The 16,418-nt window shown below is 45.5% G+C and overlaps 1 protein-coding gene across 1 annotated transcript in view; it reads left to right on the forward strand.

Annotated features, from left to right (window-relative positions):
• The first annotated feature begins 1,326 nt into the window (after positions 1-1,326).
• SLCO5A1 (solute carrier organic anion transporter family member 5A1) overlaps positions 1,327-16,418 on the forward strand; it is a 132,664-nt gene continuing 117,572 nt past the window's right edge. Inside the window, exons 1-2 of the mRNA XM_045896424.3 lie at positions 1,327-2,323; positions 3,988-5,389. Coding sequence (XP_045752380.1) covers positions 4,474-5,389 — 916 coding nt within the window. The 5' untranslated portion in view covers positions 1,327-2,323; positions 3,988-4,473. The remainder of the gene's footprint in view (positions 2,324-3,987; positions 5,390-16,418) is intronic.

A 16,418-nucleotide genomic window follows, 5' to 3' on the forward strand; every position in this document is an offset into this window, starting at 1 on the left:
ACCAATAGTAGGGGACTAAAATCTGGGCAGGGGTGGCAGCTGGAGTCATCTGTCCTGTTTGTGGAAAAGTAACAGTGGGCTTGATGGAGATCTCAGGAGGAGGGGACAGTAGCAGAGGATGAGGAAATGAATATATTTGCCCCGTTTGGTCAGTCTGGAAGCTGCCAGGAGATCAGTGCTGTCTCAACACGAATGTCAAACACACACTAACCGTTCTTTGGTGTCAGCTGGCGATTTTGTTCTCTAAGGATTGACTGTGAGTGGTAGTTGTTGGACTAAAATGAGATAATTAACAGATACAAGGTGCACTGAAAAGTGAAGCTGCTGTACGATTATAAGAGAGCGAGTTTAGAGTCAGAGTAAAGAGCATGAGCTTAAGGAGCACACAGGTTCCACAGACTGGCTGTGCACCCTCCCCAACTTACTTAATGTATCTACACTCTACTTGTCATGTGTGTAAAGTGCAGCCAATGCTCTCATTGGATAAGGCCAAGGCTCAATGAAGTGGCTTTGTCATGACAGCAGTGGCCTGCAGAGACATGGCAATTGTAGAAGGCAATCCCCTTCCTTCATTAGGTCACCATCTCCCTCTCTCAAAGTTCAGCAGTGTCCTCCTACCTGCTACAGCTAATGGGCTCTTTTCAGTTATCCTTTCTGACTTCTCCACAGCCTTTCACGCATCTGATAACTCCTTAAAGTTTTCTGCTGCTACGGTTTCTGTGACCTCTGATTCTTCACATACCTCTCTGACCATTGCTTCTAATCGCCCTTCTTAGCTTTTCCCCCCTCTCCTTTTCTTTGACTGTGGTGTCCCCCGGGGCCCTGTCCTTAGCCTTCCTCTGCTTAGTTTGCCTGGTCTTCCTTATTCACCTGCTGCCACCTTTGGGCTGATGACTCTTAATTCACATCCCTAGTCCAAACTTCCTGTCTGTCATCTATCAAAATAGTTTATGGGACATGTATACTTCGCTGTCAAAATCAACGCCATCCAAGAGGAGAACTATCTTTCTCCCAAGAGCATGCTTCTCCTCCTGTGCTTTGGTTGGACATCATCCACCCAGTCACTCAGCTATGAAATTTTTTTTTTTTAAAGATTTTATTTATTATTTGACAGAGAGAGAATGAGAGAGAGAGAGAGCACATGAGAGGGGGGAGGGTCAGAGGGAGAAGCAGACTCCCTGCCGAGCAGGGAGCCCGATGCGGGACTCGATCCAGGGACTCCAGGATCATGACCTGAGCCGAAGGCAGTCGCTTAACCGACTGAGCCACCCAGGTGCCCTCAGCTATGAAATTTGAGAGACATCTTACGTTGGACCATTTTCTCATCTTCCAGATTATAATTGGCCTCCAGGTCTGGCCACTTCTACCTTCTCATTGTATATTTAAGCGATTGCCTCCTCTCCATGTTCTTGCCACTGCTCATCCCATTCTGTCTAGAGATTGCTTCCAAACTCCCCTCGGTGCCACAGTGGGGCCTCCATTCACCCATCACTGCCAGAACAGCTTTGTGGTGAGCAAGTCAGAATGTCACCGGCCCTTCAGTGCTGACAGCACACAACCTGTGAAGCCCTTGCTGACCTTTTCCACTCTGCCACCCTTGCCGTCCAGTCCTCTGCTCCATCCTTGCGATCTCCCTGGGGCTCCTCTACCTACCAACTTGGAGCACCATACCCTTGCCTTTCCTTCTGCCTGGAAATGAAGATGGAATAGGTTAATGGATATGAGGTTCTTCGGGGGCATCCTGTATCGAACTTACCTTGTTGTTTTAGGCTACTTGGGGGTATTTCTTCCACAAGACAGACGTTTCCTCTGTCCGGGGATCCTGTCCTGTTCATCTTTGGTCCCCAGAACCTACTCTGGTACCTAGACATTGTGGGTGCCCACGGCACGGAAAAACGAACAGAAATAATTTTTTTTTTTTTTTTAATTCCGAGTGGGCTGTCTGGCTCAGCAGCTGACTTTTTCGGAGACCTGCTCCCTCGGGGCCTCAGTGCTCCTCCGTCTCCCCCACCGCGCAGGTGAAGGGCAGCGGGGCGGCTCGCTGCCTTGGGGCCGGGCTGGGCGGGCGCCCGCGCGCCTGCGCCCTCTGCTGCTCCGCTCCGGGCGCGTCCGCCGTGTGCGTGTGTCTAGAGAGGAGAGGCTTGGGTGACAAGCGCGGGGTGGGGGTAAGAGTTCAGCCTCACTCACAGTCTCATTCACTGATTTCTCCGCCGCTGGACAGAAGCTGCCTCCCCAGGCCGCTCCCAACTACTCCCGCACCTCCACAGTCCCCACTTCCCGCCGCTCCACTCGCAGCCAGACATTCTGACCGACAGACTCACGAGTGAGTAGCGGCGGCTTGAGCGCCGGGGCAGCGCGGCGAGGTGTCCTCCCGCGGGTTGTGTGTGTGTGTGTGTGTGCGTGTGTGCGCGCGCGCAGGGGTGTCCCTGGGATTCCACGCCGGGCCAGAGAGCTCCCTGCCAGGAACCGTGTGTCTCTCCGAGCCGGCGCTGCGGTGTGGGTGTCCGCGCAGGCAGCGCTTCGGCGGCCCCCGGAGCGCTGAGGGAGTTTGCCGGGATTCCCCGGCTCGGCGCGCGGCCGCCCGTGGGGTTCCCCGGGAAGGCGCCTGGGCAGGGAGGCGGCGGGGAAGCCCGGGCTGTGAGCGGCTGGCAGGCCGGGAATCTGGGAGCAGGGCTGGCCCCTCAGAGCCGAGGGAGCCGCCGGAGCGACCGCCTGGCCGCCCAGCCTCTCCGTCTTTCTCCCTTACCCTTCCTCCTTTCTCCCCTCAGCAGCCTCACAAAAGCGCGAAATGAAACCCAGTGCAGCGAGGTCCGGCTCTCGTCTCCCACCTGGTGCACATCACCCCGGGGAGGACGGGAGTGGGAGTGCGCGAGATTAGGGGCGGGGGCTTACCCCGGGACACACCTGTTTTCGCCTCTCGCTGAATACGATCTGGATGCAGGATCGCGCGAGGGGTTCTGACACACACTCCCGGGTGTGTATGTGTGTGCGTGTGTATGTGTGTGCGCGCGCGCGCGCACCCCGGGCCCACGCTCGCGGGGTGCGCTCGATGTAAACAGCACACCTCTCCCGCGGCCCCCTCGGGCCAAGACTGCTCGGTGGGCTCCTAGCGAGCTCTGTGACAGCGAGCCGGCATCTCTTTGTTTGGTTGTTGCTTCCCCACCCCTCCGCGAAGCAAACTGATTTTCGGTTTCGCGTGACACTGCGCGCTGGGACTTAGTGTGGGCCGCAGCCTCAAATGCCCCTGGTATTTGAAATTGAATAGTTCTTTCGGGCTGGGGGGTTATTTTTAGTGTTGTGGATAAAGAGGCTAGCGCGTTGACCTTTTTGCGGCTGCTTTGGGCTTTGCATACGTGTCTCTAATTGATGAAGCAGACGGATTCGCATCCAGTCGCGCACACGTGCTTGCGCACAAGTGTGTACACACATTTCTACACACGTAGCTTTACCCCCTTCTTTTCTTTTCTTTTTTTTTTTAAATCGGTACTAGGAATGTACTGTGTTTGTAAAAAAACAAAACAAAACAAAAAACAACCCCAACCCCCAAAACAAAAACAAAAACAAAAAAACTTTCCTTTGTTCTTTTGGGCATTTTCTATTTCGAGTAATGAAGTAGGAGTACCAAAAGGTTGCAATTAGTTCACTCGAATGAAAGACACTGCCTCTGAGTCAGCGCCGCCAAGTTGATAATTATTAACATATAAAAGCTCTGTTTAAACAGATGCTCTGTTTAAGGCAAAAGGGGCGGGGCGAGGGCAGGTCCACGGTAGACAATGAGGGAGGGTCTCTGCCGACCGCCTGCTGCTTATTGTTCGGGCACTAGAGGCTGCAGCCCGCAGCCGCCTCCTCCTCCGGGGCTTCGCTCCTCGCTCATCCCTCGGTCCCATTGGGGACCGTCCGAGTCACCCAGCGCTGGCCCCCGGGGCGCCGGGACGCCAGCCCCAGCCGCAGCCGCCCTTCGCTGACCGCCCTCTCTCTGCTTTGCAGGTTGGCATCTTTGCGCCCGAGGGTGTCGCAAGCCGAGGCGGCGAGGACAGGGCGCCTCTGGCCCAGCCCGCCGGGCGGTATGCGGCGCGGGCAACAGCGCTAAGCGCCCCCACGCTGGGCACGGGGCGTCCTCGCTCCAGGCGGCGGGCCGAGCGGCGGCGGCGGAGGGGATGCGCCCGGGACGCGCAAGGCTCCTGCCGCGAGCTACCGCCCCGAGGTGGACCCCAAGCAGGGCTCATCGCAGGACCGCGCGGACCCCTGCCCCCCGGGGCACGCGGCTGCGGAGCCTCGGGGCCGCATCTGCGGTCAGGATGCCCTGGGTGCCTCTCTGCTGGTGAGGATGCCCTGCTGCGCGGCTCTGCGTCCCCAGCCCCGGTCCCTGGTGGGCACGACTGAGTGGGCCCGACTTCGGCCCGTCGTGCTGGTGGATGAAAAGCGCCGGAGTCCCTGAGTGCGATCAGCGATCGAATCTGAGTTCTAAGAGCCATGGACGAAGGCACCGGGCTGCAGCCCCAGGCGGGAGAGCAGCTGGAAGCACAAGCCACAGTAGGAGCTGTCCAAGAGAAGTGCGAACCAGAGACCTTTAGGTCCAAGAGTTTACCAGTCCTGAACAGCGCCTCCTGCCGGCCAGACCTGAGTCCTGCGCGTGCAGGAGCCAAGCCCGCCATCGGCTGTACAGATTCTTTGGGCCATGAGGAGTTGAAACCAGGCCCAAGTCGGTTGACCCCCAGTCCCTCTGCTCCTTCCACTTCGGCGGAGATGGCAGGGCTCATGGAATGTAACCACAGGGTGGAAGTCAGCAAAGCCGTGTCGGTGTCCTCCGCTTTGGCCACGCTCCAGGGGAGAAGGTGCCTCTATGTGGTCCTCACTGATTCCCGTTGCTTCCTGGTTTGCATGTGCTTTCTGACCTTCATCCAGGCGTTAATGGTCTCTGGGTACCTGAGCAGTGTCATCACCACCATCGAAAGGCGCTACAGTCTGAAGAGTTCCGAGTCGGGGCTGCTGGTCAGCTGCTTTGACATTGGGAGCCTGGTGGTGGTGGTGTTCGTCAGCTACTTTGGCGGCCGGGGTCGGAGGCCCCTGTGGCTAGCGGTGGGTGGACTTTTCATTGCCGTTGGGGCTGCCCTCTTTGCTTTACCTCACTTCATCTCGCCTCCCTACCAGATCCAAGAGTTGAATGCTTCGGCCTCCAACAACGGCCTGTGTCAGAATGGCAACTCCACCGCGCCTTCCGAACCTCCCGCCTGCCTGAAGGATTCAGGAGGAAATAATCATTGGGTCTATGTGGCTTTATTCATTTGTGCACAGATTCTCATTGGAATGGGTTCCACACCTATTTATACCTTGGGACCAACCTACTTAGATGACAATGTCAAGAAAGAAAATGCATCCTTGTACCTAGGTAAGACTTTCCTGTCTTCTCAAATAAGCTTGAACTCACCAGTGGAAAGGAAACACTTCCACATTTCCCAGGAGATTATACACACACACACACACACACACACACACACTCTCTCTCTCTCTCTCTCTCTCTCTCTATATATATATATATATATAGGATCTCTTCATATATATCTCACTATACATATATATAGCATATATAATGTTATTATATATATATTGCATGTGTATTTTAAGCATTAAGCTTTAGTTTATTTTATGTTTTTATGTTTTAGCCTTAGTGTGGTATGTTTTAGTTTGGAAGAGAATCCAAATAGCAGAGAGGTCTGTGGGCTAATCGTCAGACTCACACTTCAGACTCTTTTCCCAAGTAATACAAACTTTTAACCATGGGGTCATGCTTCTTTCTCTTGCTGCCTGCCTTTGTAAAAACTTTAATTTATCAAGTTTATCTTCTAATGGCTGTTCTTCTAGAAAGTTCAGGAAGGAATAGAAGTACCTGGTGTGTAGAGTGAAGTCTTGGATTATTTACTGCTTTCATCTCCTGCTGCTTCTCATTCTTGTCCCCCACAGCAGGGCTAATGGAGTACCCAGACTACATACAAGATGCGTTGCTGCCTCCATACCTATATTTCTTCATATCACTTGCATCACCATTAAAAAAACAAAACAAAACAAAACAAAAAAAACAAACCTTGAGTGATATCAAACGACTAGGTTATCTTTATGCAGAAGCAAGATCACAAGTTGTAAAGTTAATCCAAAGCTATTTTTATTGCTGGTTGAAGACCCTTAAGTACATGAACTTGGTAGCAAGTGGCTCTTGGATTTGGTGATTTGACTTGAATGAATCAGCTCCTGTGAACAGGGGGTGTTTGGGCTGAATAGAAGGTGCTAATATGAGGCCAGGCAGTCATTGTGGCAGGTAAGAAAATGTAGTTCCTAGAAATCTGTGTGGTTGTCAGCACCTCCCTGTACTAGCTGCCCCTTCAAAATTGAGCTTTTAAGGGATGGATTTGAACCATTGAAAAGGGTGAATAGCAGTCATGCTAGATGAGATCTTTGGTTTTCTATATTTCTATACTGGAGTCCAACTAAAAGAAGAGAAAGGATTGTACTTTATAAAAAATGGTAAATAAGCAAATACCAGTTATACTTATCATTTTATTAGCCATGTGCTGATAGGATCTTTGGTGTGGGAATAACAAGGTTTCAAAGGACAGTGAAAATGATACCCTGTTAAGAGGGCTCTGCTCTTTCCTCAGCACAACTGCTGTCCCCAGAATCCATTGTAGAGGGTGTCTGAGCCATGTATAGTCTCCAGTTACTGGCCCAAATGCATCAGGACAAGAGTTTTATAATTTATTTTTATTATTAAATGCAAGAGAATGAAATTTTCATTCAGGGCGGAGAGCACTAGCTTGCTTGTTACTTTGCCTCCTTGTTTTCTAAATTTATTACAACAAATTTTCACACATACAGAAAATTTGAAACAGTCAATGAACACCAATATTTCCACCACCTAGACTCAGTAATTGTTCATTTTGTCATATTTGCTTTATCAACCTGTGTGTGTGTATGTATGTATGTAGTATATTGTTTTGGGTGGGGGGCTAAGCCCTTTGAAAGTAATTCTAGACATCCCTAGGTTTCAGCATGTATCTTATAAAAATAAGATTTTTTACATACGTACAGGAACTTTAACATGCTAAGTTCATAATCATTCCCTAATATCATCAAACATCCAGTCCACATTCAAATTTCTTCGATTGTCCCCTCAATGTCTTTGATAACTATATATTTTTCAAACCAGGAGCCAATCAAGATTCTCAGACATTGCATTTGGCCACTAATCTTTTTAGTGGTTTTATCATCTAGAAAAGTACCTCAACTTTTTTTTTCTTTTTTCATCATGTAGACTTTTTGAAGGGACAAGGCTAGTTGATTTGCAGAATGTTCTACATTCTGGATTTATCTGATTATTTCCTTGTGGTGTCACTCACCTTGTCCTCCATCCCCTATATTTCTTGTATCCTGCAAGTTCAGTCTAAAGGTTTGAATAGATTCAGACAAAACATTTTTGGTCAGACTACTTCAAGGTAATGCGGTGTGTTTTATGTTACACGCACCTGGCCATTCGTTAGTGATCTTAAGTTTAATCACTTGGTTGAGTGGGTGATTGCTAAGTCTTCCCATTGCAAACATGCATTCCTCCCTTTGAAAATAATAAGTGATCTTTAGAATGATAACTTGACTGTAAATATCCTAATCATTATTCTTATTTTTGTTGATCTCTGCCTCCATTTACTTTGAAAACTTAGATGTCCCTTCCACCCTACTTCTTGGATACCATTCACACAAATTTGCTTCATCAAAAACACAGGTAGGGCCATACACAAAGGGAGAGCATCCACTAGTAAGAGCCCTGAGATTTAACTTTTCTAGTCAGTGTTGCCCACTGAGAAGAAACACAGCAAGTCCTGGGCACTGTGTTACTTTTGGGAAGACTGAAAATGAGACCTAGTCCCAGCGCCTGAAGAGCTTTCAGTGTCATAAAGAAATACTAGCAATTTAAGGGAGGAGTGTGAAGTGGGAGAAGAAGTTTATATAAACGGTATTTGCTTTTTCCTTCCTCCTCCTCCTCCTCTTCTTTTGAAAAAAACTTTGATGAAGGCCTTAGGACACATTCTTTGGGAAACTCAAGAGAATTCTCCTTCATATTAAATGGATCTCAGTAAAAGCTACAGTACCAGGAATCTTACCTGTACTATTTTATTTCATGTTCTCAATGACCTCATGAGATGGGATTGTTTTCCCTGTTTCAAGGATGAGGAAACTGAAGCTCAGTGAGTTTGAGTGACTTGCTTAAGGGCTTCAAACCCACACATCTCTAACCCCAGAGCCCTTGAGCTTCCCTCCTCACTGCATGTTTTTTGGCAAGAGGCTCTGAGAGCCAACTGAAATCACGGGCTGTGCCGTGTTCAGCACAGTTCTGAGAATGGTGCAGAAGGATGCAGAACTGGCCTACGGTTATCAAACACGATCAAAACAAGATGCTTCTTAAACCTTTTCAAGGAGGTTTTATAGGTAGCCTCCATATAAATTCAAATGAGAGAGACTACTAAGTTATTCTTAGAACATGAGAGTTGTTAACTTATTATGGTGGGGCATTTTTTCTAATAAATAACTGGTTCAGTCTCTTTGTTATTTTCCACAAAAGTGTTCTATATTACCTTTTTTCACTCTCCACTCCTTTCTTCATCTGTCAGTCTTTCTAGTTTCGCGTTATCACCATAGAAGAAAAGATAAAAGCAGGTAGCAGGTTCGTAATTGTAGGCACAAACAAATATCTGAATTAACATTAAAGTCACTGAAATGGAATGTAAATGTATGTCTTAATCTTTTGAATGTTTGATGTTAACATTCTGGCAGCTTTAACTGTAGAAGAGCTGTGGTCATAGATGAAATATGGCAGCTTTTATACCCACTAAATGCCCTAACTCCTTCTGCAAGGAGAGAGGTTGAGTGTTGACCTGGAGGGTGGAGAAAGCTTTGTAGCTACTCAGAAGCAAGGTTAGTAACTAGACCATGATTTGTAATTGTATCTCAAGGGGAGAGAGAAAATGTGGTCCTTTGAGGGCAAGAAATTAATGAACCAACAGTGAAATGAGAAAGAATGGCTAACCAGGTGGGAAAAGGGAAAACAAAGGATGCATTTCCAGAATGGAAAACCACAACTCTGATTGAGGGATATTCAGGAGAAGTAATAATTGGCATGGGCTGGCGATGGGCCAGGGAGTGTGGGTGCAACCATTCCACCTTCCTGGCGTGTGAGCCCTGACTTCACGCCACAGAGAGGGGGCAGGATTGGCACAGTGCTTTAGAGAGAGCACGAGATGAGGAGGTAGAAGATCTATATTTTAGTCTGGCTCTACCAGTGACTGGGGGTGAGACTTTAGACAAATCCCTTAACGTCTCCCAGCCTCTGTTTCCACATGGAGATTAGTACATTTGTTTCCCTCACTGTAATATTTTGAGGACCAAATGGGATTACATGTGTGCAAGCATTCTGCCAACTGTAAAAGGCAGCACTCTGCTCTGTTCAAGTGGAATTCAAACTCATCCTACAAGAGTGGGCAGAGTGAGGAGGGAGATATTTTACTCTTTCTGCGTATGAAAACCCTTAACCAGTTCTTTTTATAGTTGGAAAAAGGAAAGAGACAGTGTGTAGGAAATTAAGACATTGTATAGGAAATCACTCCTTAGAAACATTGTATGGGTAAATTTGATCAGCGTTTCAGCAATGTTATATTTTGATTAATTGAGTTTTCTGAGAATCCAAGCTCTTATTGCCATGCAGTTTCTGCATGTCAGTCTTTGATGGCAATCTTTCTTTGGTATGTGAACATTTATGCAATGTATATTTGTGTCTGGTGTAACTTAGCAAGAACTCCTTTGAAGTTTGAGGGGGCTCTGTGGTGTCCCAGTTTCGCCACTGTGTGTCTTCATTTGCCCACACAGACTGGCAGGATGTTTGGTGAACGAGGACTGTTCCAAGGACATCCTCAGAAGTAATATTATCTTAAAATAAATAGCTGGTGGCTTCTTTTTTTGACATTTCCTCAGTCTTTTGAAAGTACAGTGAGCTTGAAATCAGTTGAGTTCTATTTCATCAAGAATTCATAGTATAAACATTATATATGTGTATGCATATATATGTGTGCATAAATATATGTGCATATATATATATATATATATTTGTGCTCTTTCTGAGATATATTGCTCTTTTTGAGTATGAAAACCCTTCAACATATCTTGTCTGGCTCTACCAGTGACTGGGGGTGAGACTTTAGACAAATCCCTTAACGTCTCCCAGCCTCTGTTTCCACACAGACATTAGTACATATCTCCTTCAACATCTTTTTTTATTGTATAGAAAAATCTCGACCAGTTTTTAGCAGTGTTCTATAGAACAGTCTACATCTGTATATGTAAGTATATTTATAGTCATAAAAATAATGAAAGATACATGTATGTATCTTTCAGTTCAGTGTTCCCCAAACTGTGTAACCAAGTGTATGTGTGGCTTTGACAAGTTAGGGGTTCATTTATCTTGAGCAGCAAGCCAGCTTCCTCTCTTCCTGCCCGGCTCTTCTTAGCGATGGCTCCTGCCGCTGAGGCCCTGCATGCCTGATCCTTACAGGGACAAAGTGGAGGAGGCAGCCTCTGCTTACTCTCCAGGATGTCCCCTTGGCCAGATGGAGTTTCCTGGCCTCTTCTAGCTAACATGATTTTGGGGAAGGCAGGTGTTAGGTTTTCCGGTCTGTATGGAAGAGGAAGGCAAGGAAGATGAAGGTGGAGTGAATGCTGAGTGACTTCTGGTTGTAGGAGTCTGCCCCACCGGTCGTGTTTTTCTTTCTGTCTGAGTAGCCAGAAAATTCAGGACTTTTTTCCCCTGACCAGTATTAAAACCTACCCTTAGTGGCTTATAGCATTAATTTTCCTGACCTTTTTGGTTGGGATTTTGAAAGGGCCCAATAAATAGTACCCTTTCCCTCACTTGAGCTCTGAGTTCATGGAGAAATAAGTCAAAGGCATAAACTGGGGGCCAAAATATCATTTTTTAAAACTGATACAAGTGAGATTGAAGAATGTAGCTCATATCTTTGTGCTGATGGACTTTGTAAGTATCCCACCATTAAACAGACCTACTCGTCCAGCCACAGGCAATGCTGGACCTCAACAGTGTAGCAGCCCTGGGTCTCCCCACGTGGGGTGGGGCCAGGGCCAGGAGCAGCTTTGGTTAAGACTTTATGCCAAGAGGGAGCAGGGCAGAATTTTTACTCCCTGTGTGCATACTCAGTCCCAGGAGGCAAAAGGGAGGAGTTGAGCTGAACATCCCAGTTTATTGTAAAAGTCATCCATCACACTAATCTTCCTCGCTTTCCTGGGGAGGAACAGTGCTGGGGCATGGGGGGAGCCAGGAAAAGTCACATCATGTGGAATATATATTCTCTTCTAAGACTTTTAACTCATTTTTCATTCTGCTTTAATTTTACTTGTCTTGTTTACAATGTGTTCATCTTTGTAAGCCTCATAAAATCCTTCTGGGAAGTAGACTCTACAAATCATGAATAAATAAAAAAAAATATATAATCTCCCCTGAAAGCTAATAGGAGGGAGAATGATGACTGAGGGATTTGAGGAAATGATCCAAGACACCTGGAGAAATAACCAGAATGGATGCAGGGCAGAGAGTAAGAACCACGTGGCATCTGTGGCCTGTGGCTGTGTCTTGTTGGGATGTCAATGAGTCTCACATATACCTGGGGCAGTTAATCTGTGTCAGAACAGGTATGTCTTCTCCACCCTCAGCAATTACTGAATTTGTACCAGCTGCGTGGTGGTCACTTGTGGCCTCTAAGACAAACTAGTCAGTCTAAGATGTTGAGAAACAAACTTCAGATTCTACCTGGCAAGCAAAAGGGTTTACTGTATCGCTGTGGAAAAGACAGTTGAGTGCACCTTGATCGATCCAGCCCACCTGCAAAGAGAGCAGCCTTTTTAGTTGTATTTATGCTACAGTTTTGAAACACGATTTTATCGATCTCTCCCCTCCCAGTGCTATGAAGTCTGTTATGTATGCAGTCTGAAACAGCCCTTCTGAAACTTTAATACTGTGTGAATCACCAGCGGGGTTTTTTCAAAATGCAGATTTTGCTTCTGTAAGTCTGGAGTGGGGCCTGGGATTCTGCATTTCTAATATGCTCCCAGGTGAGGTCTGAGGTCTAAAGACCACAGATCTGTGATTCTCACAGGTGGGAAGTTGCTGTTTGGGCTTGGGCGTGGAACCCCTGGTGTCCAGACCAGCTGCTGGCTAAAGTTCTACTTCATCAAGAAGAACCCTACCATCTCTTACTCATTTGTGAAAGCACGATGTCAGTTTTGGGTATTTCATAAGCTGTGGCTACTGTTTTGAATTCCACAATCGTGTGACATTGTGATCACTGCTGAGTTTAGTAAGAGAAAGTGACCTTAGACAAATGGTGTTCATTTTGACATTAACCACAGGAAGCACCACTTTCTTTACTCTCTTCTCCACCCTGAAGGCTCTGTGCTGATGGATTCCTCTGTGTTGGGGGAACTCTGCATGTCAGAGGTATGTCTATAAGCTGTGCAACCTCAGGTGAGCTCACCTTATGAGACCCCCTGGGTGGGGGAAAAGCAAACATGTACTTGGCTCTGCTTTTTTCTTTCTAAACAATCTAGAAAACTTGGTAGCGAATTGGGAGTTTGATAATAGATAAATAAGATCTGAGTATATTGGAAATGGTTTTGAAGAATGAGGATCAGAAGTTTTTCCACTGCAAAGGGTGATGAGACAGAAAAGGGCACAAGCTGGACTGGCTGGCCAAGTTCTCTCTATAGTCAAGTCAATATGTGTCCCGGAGATCATCTCATTTAGCCCCATTTGTAAAGATAATCCTTTGACAAGGTGAGGAAGCCTGGACTTTAGGATTAAAGGATTTGTTCTATGTGAAACAATATGGCAGCTCCTCCGGAAATTAAAAATAGAACTACTGGATAATCCAACAGCCCCACATCCAGGTGTGTATATATATCCAAAAGAATTGATAGCTGGGTCTCAAAGAGATGTTTGCATACCCATGTTCATAGCAGCATCATTCACTATAGCCAGGAAGAGGGAGCAATCCAAGTGTCTATCAACACATGAATAGATAAACAAAAAGTGGTATATGCATACAATGGGATATTATTTGGCTTTAAAAGGAAGGGAAATCCTGACACATTCATCTACAATATGGATGAATCTTGTGTAAGTGAAATGTGAGCACTTAATATACACCAGGCACTGTGCTAAGTGAAATGTGAGCGTTTAAGATACACCAGGCACTGTGCTAAGTGAAATGTGAGTGTTTAAGATACACCAGGCACTGTGCTAAATGCTTTATCATCTTATTTTATTCTCAGAACAACTTTATGGAGCAGCTCCTTTTCTTCTTTTCTATTGTGGTAAAAAACACATAGGACTAAATTTACCGTCAACATTTTTAAATTTTTTTTTTAAGATTTTGTTTATTTATTTGAGAGAGAGAGAAAGCACAAGCAGGGGAGGGGCAGAGGGAGAGGGAGAAGCAGACTCCCTTGCTGAGCAGGGAGCCTGACATGGGGCTCGATCCCAGGACCCCGGGATCATGACCTGAGCCAAAGGCAGACACTTAACTGACTGAGCTACGCCGGTGCCCCACCATCAACCATTTTTAAGTGTACAAGTTAGTAGTGTCCAGTATATTCACATTGTTGTGCAATAGATCTCCATATCCATTAAAAATTCTCCCTCCCCAGGCGCCTGGGTGGCTCAGATGGTTGAGCGTCTGCCTTCGGCTCAGGTCATGATCCCAGGGTCCTGGGATCGAGTCCCGCATTGGGCTCCCTGCTCCTTGGGAGCCTGCTTCTCCCTCTGCCTCTCTCTCTCTCTCTGTCTCTCATGAATAAATAAATAAATAAAAAAATCTAAAAAAAAAAAAATTCTCCCTCCCCTATTCTTGGCAACTACCTTCCTACTTTCTGTTTCAACTGTTTTGGCTACTTTAGATACTTCATATGAATAGAATCACACAGTATTTGTTGTTTTGTGACTTGCTTGTTTTGCTTAGCATAATGTCCTTGAGGTCCATTCATGTTGTTGCAAATGGCAAGATCCTGTTCTTTTTTATGGCTGAATAATATTCCATTGTATATGTGTACTTTTTTTTTTTTTAACCCATTCATCTGTTGATGGACATTGGGTTGCTTCCACTTCTTGGCTGTTGTGGATAATGCTGCTGTGAATATATCTCTTTGAGATTCGGCTTTCAATTCTTCTGGATATATACCCAGAAATGAGATTGTTGGATCATATGATAACTCTATTTTTCATTTTTTGAGGTTCCTCCACTCTGTTTTCCATAATGACTGAACCATTTAATGCTCCCACCAACAGTGCATGAGGGTTTCAACTTCTGTATATACTCACTATCACTTGTTTTCTTCTGTTCTTTTGATTAGTGGCCATTTTGATGGGTGTTGAGTTGATAATCGCATTGTAGTTTTGGTTTGCATTTCCTTAATGGTTAGTGATACTGAACATCTTTTTATATGTTATTGGCCATTTATATACCTTCTTTGGAGAAATGTCTAAATATTTTGCCATTTTTTAATTGGATTATTTTTTATTGTTGTTGACTTGCAGAATTTTCTTATATATTCTGGATATTACCCCTTATCAGACATATGACTTACAATTATTTTGTACTATTCTATGGGTTAGTTTTTCACTCTGTTGATTGTTTCCTTTCATGTGCAGAAGTTTTAAGGTTTGGTATAGTTTCATTTGTCTGTTTTTTATTGTCTGTGCTTTTGGTGTCATATCCAAGAAATCATTACCAAATCCAGTGTTGGAATCTTTCTCCCTATGTTTTCTTCTTTCTTTCTTTTTTTTAAAAATTTTTTATTTAAATTCAATTTAGTTAGCATATAGTGTATTGTTAGTTTCAGGGCCTATGTTTTCTTTTAGGCATTTAATAGTTTCAGGTCTTATGTGTAGGTCTTTGATTTGGGTTAATTTTTGCATATGGTATAAAGTCTGGGTCTATCCAGTTTACCAGTATCATTTGTTGAACATGGTCTTCTTTCCCTATTGTGTAGTCTTGGTTCCCTTGCCAAAAATTGGCAGCTACTTTTATATTTTATATATTTATATATTATATATATATTTATATACATTTTATAGATGAGGAAATTCGGATTAAACAGGACACTCAAGGTCATCTCAGAAGTGACAAAACCAGCACCCTGGGTCATCATCCAAAGCCTGAACTCTAAGCATCAACATTATGGAGAGAGGAGGGGACAGAAAAGTTTATAAACTTCTATTGTGATTTTGGCTGAGTGTCTTCATTTTATTATCTATAAAGGAGGTGAGGAGGTAAGGCTAGTGGTTTCTTAGATTCTTTTTTTTTTTTTTAAGATTTTATTTACCCAACAGAGCACACAGAGGGAGAGGGAGGAGCAGATTCCCCTGAGCAGGGAGCCTGATTTGGGACTCGATCCCACGACTCTGAGATCCCCCAACTCTGAGATCCCACGACTGTGAGATCATGATGTGAGCAGAAGGCAGACACTTAACTGACTGAGCCACCTAGGCGCCCAGTTTCTTTGAATCTTATCACCTCTTAAGTTCTCCAGTTCTGTGTCTTCTCAGCCTGGCTTGATACGGTCTTGTTCTGGAACTTTGTACTCAGGTCCGGAGGGAAGTTGTACTTGGTTCTGCTTTTCCTTGAGCCATAAGAAGCTAGTCTCTTGAGACCTTCCTCTACCCCCTGTGGCTTGACTGATATCACCATGTGACAGCCATCCTGTGGGAAATCAGGCATGCCTTTTTTAAAAAAATTATTTATTTATTTTTTAGATTTTATTTATTTGAGAGAGAGAGCGTGTATGCACACAAGTGGGGGGAGGGGCAGAGGGGGAGAGAAAGCGGAAGCAGACTCCCCGCTGAGTGGGGAGCCCATCTGGGGGCTCGATCCCAGAACCTGAGATTATGACCTGAACCGAAACCAAGAATCAGACGCTCAACTGACTGAGCCATCCAGGCACCCTAAAAAAAAAATATTTTTAGAGCAAACTCTACCCCCAGTGTGGGGTTCGAACTCAAGACCCCGAGATCAAGAGTCACATGCTCCACTGACTGAGCCAAAGTCAGGCATTCCTTTTGCTCCTTTTCAGGCAGCTGTGTGTTACCTGATGGTAAATTCAGAGTCTACTTCCCCTCCTGGGATTTATGATTGCTTGTGAAACTGTCACCCTGCAGAAATGCTAATCACTGTTACCTAATATAAGCTAGAAAGGCAGGTGAAGGTTACTCTTTCTCAAAAGAGTGTATTTATGTAATTAATATTTTCAGCATGATGAAATTACATAATTTGCCACTATTTGAAATTGAATTGTACAGTTCTTGACTGTCTAGC

Source organism: Mirounga angustirostris, unplaced genomic scaffold (assembly GCF_029215605.1).
Source record: "Mirounga angustirostris isolate CCGP_5_RB_7025 unplaced genomic scaffold, mMirAng1.0.hap1 SCAF_4, whole genome shotgun sequence".
NCBI classification, from domain to species: Eukaryota; Metazoa; Chordata; class Mammalia; order Carnivora; family Phocidae; genus Mirounga; species Mirounga angustirostris.